This window comes from Gadus morhua, chromosome 8 (genome assembly GCF_902167405.1).
Source record: "Gadus morhua chromosome 8, gadMor3.0, whole genome shotgun sequence".
NCBI lineage: Eukaryota > Metazoa > Chordata > Actinopteri > Gadiformes > Gadidae > Gadus > Gadus morhua.
Window position 1 is genome coordinate 24,043,854 of NC_044055.1, and position 13,500 is coordinate 24,057,353.

Sequence of the window (13,500 nt, forward strand, 5' to 3'; positions counted from 1 at the left end):
GGTATTAAAGGGAAAATTTGTGTTTTTATAAAAGTTTTTATAAAGACATACGCGAATAAGGGAAATATTTCTCAATATTAATTACATCATTGGTAAAGCAAACTCGCAAACTCTTCAAACTCTATTCAAAGGATGATCCATCGAGGATACTGACTTGGGAGGGATTCTTGACTTGAATGGTGGAGCTGCTATATTCAAGGGCTGATTAAGGCTAAATGGCTGAAGACTGGTGGAAACCTGAGGGAAACGGATTAACCCCTCATTTAAAAATGGAAAGGTCTGCACTATTGAACTGCCTTTGACACATTTGTCGGTTGATACCGGCGACCGATATCGATAATATCTTTTAGGGCCCGACTGATTCATCGGCCTGCCGATTTAATCGGCCGATTATAGCCTTTTTGAAAATAATCACCATCTGCCAAAAAGACGCAGATTACAACCGATTTTTTTTTTTTTTTTTTTTTTTTTTTTTAGAAATGTTATTGCGCTTAGTATCCAGCTTAGTATTATATCTTTAGGTCCCAGGCCATGTTAATTTGTTATACTGTAGACTCTAACGGTGAGACCATACTGCTCAGCGCGCATGTGTTAGTCACTGCTCACGAGCGCAGCACATTGGGAGTTATTTATTTATTTTACATTACACTCATTTTTGACTGTAAATGTATTCTAAAACACTCAAAGGTTCTGCATTCAATTCACATATTCGTCAAAAGTGTTTAAAGTATATTTAAGGTATCAAAAACTACGTTTTATATGCTTTTTTTTGTTTTGTTTTTAATCGGCTGATTAAGTCGTAATCGTAATTTTTCTCGGAAAATAATCGGCATCGGCACTCAAAAATCAATATCGGTCGGGCCCTAATATCTTTAACAGAATTGCATCATACGCCATGTTGGCATCATCACTTGAGCGACTGCATTTAATGAATAATAATGGGTTGCATTGATATTTCTTTGGTTTCGGTATGTCCAGTCATCTTCACTACAACAATTTTATACTATAAGATCGCTGATATTTATATATATTTTTGGTTTTTGGTTTGTTTTTTATTAAACTACTTGCTAAAGGTCCTGCATATATCTAAAATAAGAATGCTACTAGTAAATTACATTGCCAAAGATTATTTGCATTTGGAATAAGTTAATAAATTATTATCCTAATTGGTAACCCCCTAAATTACATACTTACAATTAAAATACAAATTTGCGTTGTTCGACGCTTTAATAACAAGGTTTCACAGACAAGTTTAGATTTTCATAAACAATGTATCTGAGAAAAAAATGGAGCAATATATGTAAACAATTTCTAAAGCAGAAATAAAATGACTACAAAAAATTATAAAATCTGGGCTTTAAGAACAAAACACATTCAACATGCTGAATTGGCTTAAATACCACAGACAATTGTGTGTGTCAGGGCCTTAGATGACATTTACAACCTCCAAGACCTTGAATCTAATGATCCAATTGCTTATAGACAATAAATATGTAAAATACGTTTTGGGGGGATTTTCAGGTTTTCTAAACTACACATGATCTTTTTATGTAGTGGGGTAGCCGTGGGTGTGGCACCTGTGGGTGTGGTCGCCGTTTTCTGAGTGCTGCAAAGGATCCTGGGAGGGTTCAGAGCATCGCTATTTGGAGCTGTAGCACCCTCCTGGATCCTTTGTTTGATATTATGATTGATTTAATAAACTACACCTCGGTGACAGTGAAGTTCGCGAAAATCGACACGTCACTGAGGTGCTCAATGTTTACTCTCGGAGTCGTGGAGTGTTTGGGGTGTGAGAGTTGCAAACTGCTTTAACCTGGGCTCCCGTCATTCCCATGCTGCTCGTCACATTCTGTGTTTAATATAAGGACCAAAGGACACCGCTGCGATTCGTGCCAAGGGGGCAAGTCTGTTAAAATCACATTCAAATCCATTGAGCATTTAACAAAAAACTTGATGGGGCATCGCATCGCACACATAAAAAAAAAACTACTTATGCCTAACGTTTTTAGAGTTTATGCCTGCATACTGTTTGAAGAGAACGAAATGTTCAGTAAGTTACAACTAGCAGTCTTCCTTAAGTTGGGCTAGTTCAAAGTGGTGTAAACCTCCTACAGTAGGTACAGTAGGCCCCTACTACCAGAGGTGTCAAAAGTATTCACATTCATTACTCAAGTAGAAGTATAGATACTAGCGTTTAAAAATACTTCTGTAGAAGTTGAAGTATCAACTCAAGCTTTTTACTTAAATAAAAGTATAAAAGTACTGGTTTCAAAACTACTTAAAGTATTAAAGTAAAAGTAGTGCGGGGGAAAAAAAATGCCATTAAGGACAAAAGCGTAGGCCGTGCCACAGGGGCCTATAGAATTACAATCAGCTTTTTTTGCCAAGTATGCTCACACATACAAAGAATTTGGTCTCTGCATTTATCCCATCTGTGAATTGGTGACACACACAGCACACCTCTATAGCACACTGCCCCACTTCCCCCCAAAAACATTTTTCTAAAGGCCATCTAATGACTATAATATTAATGTTGAAAAAATTGGGATGCACCTGTTTCAGACAAATTGAAAATGAACGCATATTAGTACAATGCAAATACATTAAAGAACCATATATGTGTACTGAATGTAGACGGCCTCTGGTCATGCGCATGTGCCATGTATCGCATATAAACCAATAGGGTGTCAGAATGGTATATGTTTCTATTCTCATCCAACCAATCAAATTCACTCTATCTGATGGCGCGAATTATCTGGATAGGTTTTTCTTTGAACGCCGGCGGAATAAAAACAAGCCGAAATTAAATAGGAATAACGAGGCCATTTTTAAAAAGTAAGGAGTAGAAAGTACAGATAAGTGCGTGAAAATGTAAGAAGTAGAAGTAAAAAGTAGGCTGAAAAATAGTTACTCCAGTAAAGTATAGATACCCAAAATTTCTACTTAAGTAAGGTAACAAAGTATTTGTACTTAGTTACTTGACACCTCTGCCTACTACCCCATTGCTGAGGTAATGATAGGCACTGATGTTAAATCACTTAGTAGATAACATCGAAAACTGTTGTTTTTTTAATCTGTATGCCGCAAAATGTATTTTTGCCGCTTCTGGCTCCTTTAGTCCTGACCAGTTCAGGGCATATCTACTATGATTAGTTAGCGGACTCCATCTGGCTTGTCAATCTAAGGTTTGTGAATGCAACACTAGCAATGTGGGCAATGCACCTTGTATCCCCAAACTTTGGTGTTATGCTATGTCATTTCCTCTCTTCTTCAACCCACTTCCCAGTATTTCTATTCACTGTCATAAAAGAATAATAACATAGAATAAACAAAACAGCCCTCACATCTTATGCCCCACATAATACCACACTTCAAAGATTACATTCCATTACTGTAAGGCATGGCAGTGCAAATATTTGAAACCAACCTGACTGATGGTGCTCATGGCTCTCATGTAGCTTTCATTGCGTGAGCGATATTGTGGCGACGACAGCAGCATTTTAGGGTTGAGGAGGGTTTTGGGATCCAGAGTGTCTACACTTCTGTTGATTGAAACCTCACTCACTGCCCGCAAGTAGCTGTGGCTCCGAATCTGCAGCTTTGGTGAGTGCTCAGTTGAAATTCTGAAAGAAATGAAGATGTCTAATTTAAGAACATGGTTAACCTTTTATTTTCATACTCATTATACTTAAAGTTTAAAATCACATTTCGAGAGTGTGATTTCAGGACCTCTGGTCCATCAGACAGAAGCAGCAAGAGTGAGTGAAACGACTTAAGGGAGTCAATTGTGTAGAAATGTGATGCGTCTGATAGGCAGTATTGATAATCAGTAAACTATAGTTCAGAGGGTGAATTTTCTTTGCTCGCCACTGCTTAGGTTGACATTCCCCCTTGTGATGTCACTAATGGGTAGATTTGAAATGGCTAATCAACATCACACCTGGTTGTAAGGGTTAGGGCACAACTGGTGCCCAAATAAAAATAATTTTTATTTGTATTTTTCACTAATACATATCAAAGGGTTAGATCTAGGGTTAGGGTTAATCCAATTATCACTAAGTATGTAAAATGATGAAAGTACAATGAGGTAGGGTAAACTAAAGTTAATCTTCAAATTGACACATTCAAGGGGCTGTAGGTAAGATTTGAGCGCTCTAATGTGAGAGCAGTCCATTGGAGAGGAGTCAGAAAGGAGTCGGGCATTTCACTCAATCAGGGCATCTATTCCCTGATTAGTTCAGGGAATCCTTATTGCCTGTCGATGACATTTCAACACAATGTCATCTTCTCCATGTCTGAGAGGCGTAGGGAGGGAGGGAGAGTAGGCTTGTTTTTTGCGGGTTGGTTATCTCCAATTCAATTTTCATTGAATATTCTGACTGACCTTTAGGAATGGTTAATGTTGACAGCAACAAAAAAAACACTAAAGGAAGAATATTTAGATGAAAAGAGAAAAGAGAGAAAAAGAAAGAAGAGAAAAGAGAATCAACAGAATAAGGAGGGTTGGGGCGTCTTACTGTAGTGTGGTCATCTCCGTAAGCGAGGGTTGCGTGGCTTTCAGATAGCTTGCCCGACGTGCCTGCATCTTGGGGGACAGCTTTGGGCTTCCATCCGAGTCTCCACTGTCATCACAACTGTCGTCAGCCATGGCCTTTACATAGCTGCCACTCCGCATCCGCCTGCAGGGTATATCATCCTCTTCACCCATCGGGGAGAACGGGCTCCATTCATCCTGTGGCACCTTCGGGGCAAAGGAATAGAACAGAAAGTAAGATGAACTGATGTACTATCCCGGGTCTCCATAGATATGTCCCTAACCCCACATGGGACCGTCTCTGTCACGACACAGAACAAATTCAGAGCTTTGAAGTACTTGATATTCTCACCATGAGTGGAGACAAAGCTTACAACGACAAGCCTTCCCTTGCTCTCACTAAGAATAGGGCTTTCTACAGTGACCCAAGTTATTTGTTTAACCTTCATTAAGTGAGGCGAGAAAAAAAATCCAATAGTGACCTGACCTGACCAAGAAAATAGCTTTGAAAAAAACAATTGAGCAACGACAATTGCGAAAAGATACTGTAATGTAAGATGCATGGAGACTTTAAATCTGACTTTCCATGTCAGAATAGATATTTCAATGATCATTTTGACTTTGTTTGATGTTTGTTCTCTTTCAGGACATACTCATGACTGCCAACAATTGCATATCCATGAAGCCTTCTCTCCTGAGTTGCACAAGCACAAACATTATGATTTCATACAAGGAGTTCCCTCCATTACTCCCAAAATAGCAATTTTATGTTCCAAAATGACCGTACGATATTTTTGGATTTCTTTATTTATGAAATGGATAATAAATGAAATTTATATAGCGCTTAATATGGTACTCTAAGACGCTTAACAGCAAATAATTTCATTACTCAGCGGGCAAATGCTAAAGATACGGTTGAATCTTCGTAAAAAAATCGTAAAAATAAACTCTTCAGATTCATATTAAATTGTATTCTAATCTAAATCTAAACCGGATAACCCACTGATTATGTAAAAGCTGCTGAAGATACGATTTAGATTTGCAAAGATACAAATCTAGCAAATCTTTTGACAAAACAAGAAAATGTACACTCCCCTCACATGTTTCCCAGACATTGATTAATGTTGCATTTCACGCACCTGTGATTGGCAGGCAAAGTGGGAAACAAGCCGGGAGCCTTTTTTGTATATTTAAATTAGTCAGGATAAACTGCCCCACTGAAATGGTATATTTAGCTTGATCAGCCAATTGCAAAGTATGGTTATCAATAACAGTGTTTGTATTTAATTGAACATCTCAGCCTAATTTAATGCACTGATATAAAAAATAATTGCAAAATTTCATGGCCGATCTTGATAATGTGTATGTATTATCAACAGAAAGATGTTGTGCATTTGTCACATTCACAGCATAGACTGTTTTTTGATAAACCAGAGCACATTTGTATACAGCACAATGTGGATACCTCTGGGGAAGCCCTGGAAAAATACATATCTCATTAAAGGTTACTGGCAAATCCCTCTCCCCTAGTTAGTTTGATGGACTAACTAACTGTGTTGTCTTTTAAGATTACATCATTGTTTACAGTCAGACGTTGCCGGAAGATATCTCTTGCCTTCCGGTCCAACTTTTCCGGTGTACCGGACTTTGCACAGGTTTAAATTATTTGGGTATGCGGGTGATTATCACGACCCTTAGAACACCTCACTGTAGGCCTCTCATTTATAATCATTTAAAATGTTAAATATTTGAGGGAATACAGTGGAATTATTATTATGGCATCTAATCCAAAGCTGTATGATGTTGCATACTGTGCCTGTTATTGTAGGAGGAACATTTTATTTGTGGTGTCTTCGATCTTGCAAGTCAACTAATAAATCCAATAAAAAAATCAATCAATCGAGAATAGTTGTTGTTTTTGAGTAAATAATAATAATTTCATGAGTAAACCTTTGATATAATATCCCATATATTCTGAGTCGGACCTGCTGATTGGTTATATAATTTAACATTAAAACAAACCTACAAACGGAACCTTTTTATCGCAGCCTTTTTTGCCAAAAAATGAGTTTTATTACATTACAATGTAGATTTGGTTAATCGCTCAGCTGTAGTTGGCATATAAGGTTGTCTGCTTATCGCAGTAATGCACGAAAAAGTCAGTCATTTTCTCTTGGGTTAGTGTTCTTTATTTGGGGGTAAATGGCTGAGGGAGAGTCCTCAGCTGACTCCTCCACTCCTGAATTGCAAATCGAGCACGCGAGAAGTCTCTCTTGCTTGCGGCTCGAACCCTCAAACCCCTGAACCCTCTTTTCAGGTGGGGGATGCTGTCAATCAGGACTTCCACGGTTATCCTTTAGTTCTATAAGAAACATGAACAAATATTTGTATTAAGAAATGTTAAGAAAATTCCCAGAAATAAGAATATATTGTTATTAATAGATGTTATCTGCCAGAAAAAAGGTATATTATGCAACTTGGTTGTCACCCACCTTTCACAACGCCGCGTCTCGCTGAGTACGCTTGTCACTTCACTGTTGTCAGAGTAGCTTCAAACTTTTGAGTTTGAGATGCAGGAAAATGTCCAATTTGTGGAATATTGGTCGAATTTACCTTCAGTGAAGCACAATTCATATTATCGGTTAAAGAAGCTTGTGAGTGGCGTCTGATGTGCTCATACCACACAAAAGTTTAATTAACTCTCTATTAATTTTTCAATTAAACTTTAGTGGCTTCCTTTGAATCATTCCAGAAATGCAACCAATGCAACTTTGTCAAGCAAGCTACTTCCTCTTGTTCTTCCAGAGGTGTAGGAATGTCTTCATATTGACAGCTGACTCTAGCATTGTGTGCAGAGAATTCAAATGCAAACACGGCTTTGGGTGTTTTTTTCTTTTCTGCTTGAAGTCATTAAATTCCTCCTCATACATGTCCTCATCAGATGGTTTTGAGAGTGTGGTGGAGAGGACTGCATTCAAAATATGTGAGATACAGTTCAGCCGTGAAGCGGTATGAAGAGCTGCTACTATAATCTCAGCCCATCAGTCACGTACACCAGTTTTGAGAATAATTCATCGAGGCTGAATTTACATAATGCACTGATGCTGGCTGACTTGATACTGCATACCGTTTCAAGCAGGGACCTGTCCCACTGAGATGTAAAGAGCACTCGTTCAATGAGCTCATACTTTATGTTGCTGTAGTGCAAAGTAACTCAAAGGTGGCGGTTTTTCGGCCCTCATCCGTCCACATGTCCAGGGTAGCGGCTCCATTGCTTTCCCTAGCTGGGTTCTCAGTTCCGTGAAGACCTCAGAATATTTGTTAGCTCCACGATAAACAATTGTTGGGTCAGGCAGGAGAGCTGATATAAATGCATACGAAGTTCAGACAGTTTGGTTATTGCGTCTTTAGCCTCTCATCTGGGCACCTTTTAGCTGTGGTCTTTGTAAGATACTTTTCAATTGCGCCACCAGGTTTGATACCACAGCTAGCGATATATTTCCTTAGCAAAGTCCCACACTTGTGACTATCATAAACTAAAATATTAGTGGAGCTTTTGCATTCAGTCCAACCTTTAACACTGTTTTCTTCATCTGAAATGTCTGTTTTTACGATAAATACGTTTTTTTAAACAAGCCTTATAATAAGACCCACGGTCCGCCCCTGGTCGACCGTACCCAAGGTTGCTTAGGTAGATTTAATTGGGAGTGACCATCACTGTATAGACTAACGGCCTGATTCCACCGGACGCGTTACGGCAACGTTACGGCAGCGGCACGTCTTGGCCGCGGTCACCGCAGCAGATAGGTTCCACTCTAATCAATGAGACCATTTCCACCGGGCGCGGCTGCGGAACGTCTCAGCAGCGTCCCAGAAGCGGCGTGCCGCGCAGCAGCGCTATCATTCCGTAGCATTCCTATTTTTGCTGCGAGCCGCTGCTGAACAGCGTCAATTTCAACAGAGCAGATCGATCAGGGCAGGAAGTGAAAAAGTAAAAGCCATAGAGCATTCCACTCAATTTTAAAAATAAAACACAATAAATAAAACACCAACATTATTACGTCATGACCGGTGGCACCAGGTCAGCAGTCAATCAATCAAAGGGTCTCAAATCATCCTTTTTATAAGAACAATGTCAGAAAGGACAAAGCCTGGCATTTAATTGCAGTAGTTTTGGGAGTGGAAGTTGAGTACATAAGGTTTAGGATTATCGCGGGATCTCGTGATCTCGCGGGAATACGGCTGGCTCGCAAGGCAGCGTTGCGCTGCCGTAACGCGCCCGGTGGAAATGCAAGCAGGGCAAAGTCGCGGCCAAGACGTGCCGCAGCCGTAACGTTGCCGTAACGCGTCCGGTGGAATCCCCGGGTAAGGGTAGTCTACGGATGATTGCTCAGTGTTTTGTTAGGAAGCTGCCAGGCAGTGAAAGCTAAAATCATATAAACTTCGAAGGTCCCCTCCGTGGCCACATGCGGCGAGGTTGGGCGCATGACCCCTCCCATCCATTTCTCCATAGGAAAACAGTGGAGTGGGTCGCACACTATGTTCGACCCCGTCTCAAGTCAATGTTATGTTATTCCACAAATATTGTCTGTCTTTGATTATATTGTTCAAATTATTTCTCCCATTTACCTAGGACCTTTGGAGGACCTTTGCACATGTTTAGACACTACTTTCCCAGAACTGACCCTTAACTAAGCCCCTCTTTAGAACGGCCTTGCACCCTACAATAGCAATCTTTCAAGCATTTGAAACACAGGTTCATACCGATACAGTTTGCACATGAAACCTGCATGTCTGAAAGCAGATATTATCGACGTTTAGAGGGGTTTGTCGTATTTTTTTGGCTTTTCCAAAGCAAAAAAAGTTGGATATAGATTAAACGGTGTGGAAAACCTTACTAAGAGATAATTCCATTAAAGATCAACATAAAAAGTCTCCTCATTTGCTCTAAGGTAAGACGCTAACTAAAGTTATAGATAAGGTTTAAGGATAAAGCCCACGATGTGCAAGCTCTTCCCTGAAGCGCTTTAAACAAATTGAAAAAGCAGGATAATTTAGTTCGGTGCTTGCATTGGGACCAGTGTGGGCTTTTCCCTCGACTGCAGTGGCGGTGGGTCAATAGAGGGCACTAGGGCGCCGCCCCTCCGTGAAATATTCACGTGAATATATCTGCCAACTATGAATCAACCATTACAAAATAAATCAACAAAAATACATAGTGTTTATCCCTGTTTAATTGTATGATAGACTGTACTTGCCACTGCCAGCAACCATTTAAATGCGTTTGAACGTCAATTCTTTGGGCTAGGCTTTTTATTGTTCATTCGAGAGAAAGCCCTCCTTCAAGTCAAGGGTGACGGTATCCACATTTTTTGCTGTCTATCAAGCAAAGACAGCTTTTCATTGGTGTATGAATATTCGACTTCAGGTCGCAGCAGAGTGCGCCCACACCATTGGCATTGTTTTTCATATTTTTTTTCACCACATGATTGGACAATTCAGCGAATCAATCAAATAGACTACCATCATCAGCAGCATTCCCGCAACACAACTACTTGCAGAGAAGAGATAGATAGCTAACTATCAGAGAGTGGTAAAAGCACTTTCCACGCTTTTCAGTTATTGAACCCCCCAAGCATGTTTTACTTCAAAGGAGCAAGTAAGTTACATATACAATTGTTATTTTGGCCTATTGCATATAAACAAAAGGAAGCAACTGTCCCAGATCTCTAACTGCATTTGAAATAGACCTTGAAACTCACAAAAATTGGACGCTATAGGACAGTGATTTTCTTGCCCTTGTGGGGGATTGGGTAAAGGGGGGTGTCATAAATATTTGGCCTGTTAAGCCCTTGGAGATTGTAATGGTGATTAAGGGCTATACAAATAAAAATAAAATTGATCATGATTTTGACAAAATCTGAATAACAACCATGGGTCAAATAGCAATGGCTGGTGGAATGGCCATAAAGTAAGTGTAAGCTTCTTTTTTTTTGCAGTGTAAGCTTTTCCAGGCCCTGCAAGTCAGGGTGTAGGCCATGAATCGGAATCCTGAATGGTAGTGGCCATCCCCAAAATGCACCAGAATAAAGGAAATCAAATCTACCAAATTCAAAATGTTCAGGGGGAGAACCCCTTGACCCCCCACTCCATGACTACCCCCCCACCCACAAATGTTATTACCAGCCGCCATTGCTCGACTGTTATGTATGATTCCTTATCAATACTCTGCCGGACCAATTATATAGTGAATGTAGCTTTCAAAGGCATGTTGTAGTACTTGCTGTCTCCTTATCACTGATATCTCAGAACTTTTATTCCAGGAGTGTGCTGTTATTTCCTAGGAATATCTTTAACTGATAGCGTTAAACCCCATATTGGCATTTCAGGTAAAGAGCTTGACATGCCTGCAACATTAACCAAGGGGTTTGACTGGTCCTAGACACCATCGATTGTGTCCAAGGTGCTTTTTTAATTGTCCCCAGACCAACGGGACATACCCGTATTGTTACAATAATGAACAATAATCACAATAATGCATAACAACAAAATACAACATTGAACCACAACGTAAATTCTAACCACTTCACAATGACAGAGAACAGCATAAAAGATAACATTGAAGAATTCAAGTTTATTAGTGTGGTTGCAAAGCAAGGCACACTATTATCATGTGTCCTGTTATTATTATTATTCCCCCTGTAGACTGGAAGTAAGTAGGTGTCCAAAAAGTTACTATTAATTTAATATTATGCATAATGTATATAATTTAACATTTCAATCTTGGCCTAATGGCCTTCCACTCTAAACTTAAAAGGCGGAAGGGGAAATAGGAAGCCTCTGAGACCGAAGTGGATGAAATAGTACAGGAGAGCCTGGTAACAGAGTTGAAGGCAGACCAAAGACGTCTGCAGTGACGCATGTTGGGTGGGGGGGACGGCCAGATCCAAATGTTGGTTGTTAGAGAGGGAACAGGAACAATGGAGATGTGAGAAAGAAAAAGTGAGTGAGTGAGCCAAGTAGTTTTCAAGTAGGGGCGTGTAGGGAGTATGCAATTGTTACCTGTAGGAAATGGCAAGTCGGGTCCTGTTGCTGACCGCCATTTGAATCGACTAGCGTTCTATCTAGGTTAAGGTTAACAGATCCTGCGCCGGCTGTACATGGCTGACTGGAAATGTTGCGGTTGTCAAACCCTTGGGTCCTGCTCACCATTAGGCTTGATGACCATGCACCTTTCTTCACCCCTGGTGCTTCTGCAGGACCCAAAGAGAGCAAGGCACTGCGTGTTCCTTCTGCGATGCCACTGTTGCTGCTGCTGTTAGCGACTGGGTTGCCATCATGGTTTCTCATGGAGGATTTAAACATACCATTGAGATGGTGTGAATGGCCATGGTGTATATGCTCATTGAGCTTTCCATAATGGTCTATCATGAAGTACTGCTGAGTTTGGGAGTTGGAAAGGGAGGAATTTAGGACAGAGTTGCTGTTAGGATGGCATGCCATTGTCATGACCATTGGCGAGGGGGAGGGTGACGGCGGAGAGGGGTGTTGATGGTGGTGGTGGAGGGGTTTGTAGAGGCACAGGTCCCGCTCTAGGTTGTCATCAGAGCTCCAGTACCCTGATCCAGGTGCCGATGCTGAGCCATGGAGCTGGTGGTGGTGTTGATGGTGGCTACGATGTTTGGGCTCTGCTGATCTGCAGCGTTCATGACTTTTACTGTGCTTCCGTTGGTGTCCTCCCACTGATGGACTTTCCCTCTCTCGGCTCGTCCTTACAACTCTGCAACCAACACCCCCTCCCCCATTCATGTTCCCATGATTTCCCCCTTTTGGGGATGTTGACTGGTGTGAGCCCTCCAATGAGTGGGACTTTGTAAAAAGTTTCTGGACTGAATGGACCAAATGACGGATTCTTCCGGGGCTGTCGTTGTTGTTGCTGTTAGACCCGATTCCCACAGTGGGTCCTGACATATGTTTGTACTGCAGTGTATGATAGCCATCCCTCGGAAATGCTGACTGGCACTCGGACCGCTCCAAATTGGTTGATGCCCTGGCTGGGTTTTTACTCCATTTACCTCCTCCACCTCGGCCTACATATGGCACCACAGCCATCACTTCATCTTTTACCTCAGGGTTGTGAGAAGATGAAGTTGAGAGGCACCTCCTTGGGTAGGTTCCATATGGAATTAGGCTGCCGCTGTCACAATGTTGCAAAGTATGGTGGGAATTATGGTACGGAATCTCGGCTGGGTGGGGAAACTGAACGGGAAGGGGTGTTGACATGTCCATCTGGCTGAACAAATACAACTTGCGGTCATGGTGGTGATGACCCAGCGGCGCTTCTGACTGGTCATAGGAGACCAGGTGATGATGGCTCTGGCTACTGGAGAGGCCTTTCATGGCAGAAAAGATGGTGTATGATTTGTACAGGGAGGGTTCAGGAATGCAAGCTGGCCTGTAGACAGAGAAGATTCCAAGAAGAGAATCCCTGAGAGTAGAGCAGTGGGCTCTAAAGAAGGGTAGAAACAAAAGACAATATCATATAAACAGTCATTTAGTGATTAGACAAATGATGCTGAAAATGAAGCTACTCAAAAGAAAAAAGCTCTAGCTTTTGTTTGATTATAGGTACATTAGGGAAGTTATTTTGTTTTAAATGTGCTCTTAGGCCCCGTTTACACAAAGGGAAAACGCAGATATTTCCACGTGGTTTGGCCTCTCATTTACACGAAAACGCAGTTTTTGTCACAGAAAACGATCATTGGAGATTTCTGAAAACACCGGTTACGTGTTGTCGTGTCAACGGGGAGAAACTGGGTTTTAGGTTCTGAAGCGTCACATAATGCGCCAGGAAATGCTTAACGTCATATGAGCGCCCTATGTTTACAGTTATCATTGGTTTATTGGCCTAATCTGAGGAAAAATCTATGCCATAAACAGAAATATTATAGGCCTTTATTACACGG

At 41.0% G+C, this 13,500-nt stretch overlaps 1 protein-coding gene across 1 annotated transcript in view; it reads right to left on the minus strand.

The window, feature by feature from the left end:
* LOC115549066 (disks large-associated protein 1) overlaps window positions 1-13,500 on the minus strand; it is a 97,753-nt gene that overhangs the window by 55,155 nt on the left and 29,098 nt on the right. The window contains exons 2-4 of the mRNA XM_030364062.1: window positions 11,597-13,043; window positions 4,518-4,741; window positions 3,428-3,623 (exon numbers count right to left, since the gene is read on the minus strand). Coding sequence (XP_030219922.1) covers window positions 3,428-3,623; window positions 4,518-4,741; window positions 11,597-12,934 — 1,758 coding nt within the window. The 5' untranslated portion in view covers window positions 12,935-13,043. The remainder of the gene's footprint in view (window positions 1-3,427; window positions 3,624-4,517; window positions 4,742-11,596; window positions 13,044-13,500) is intronic.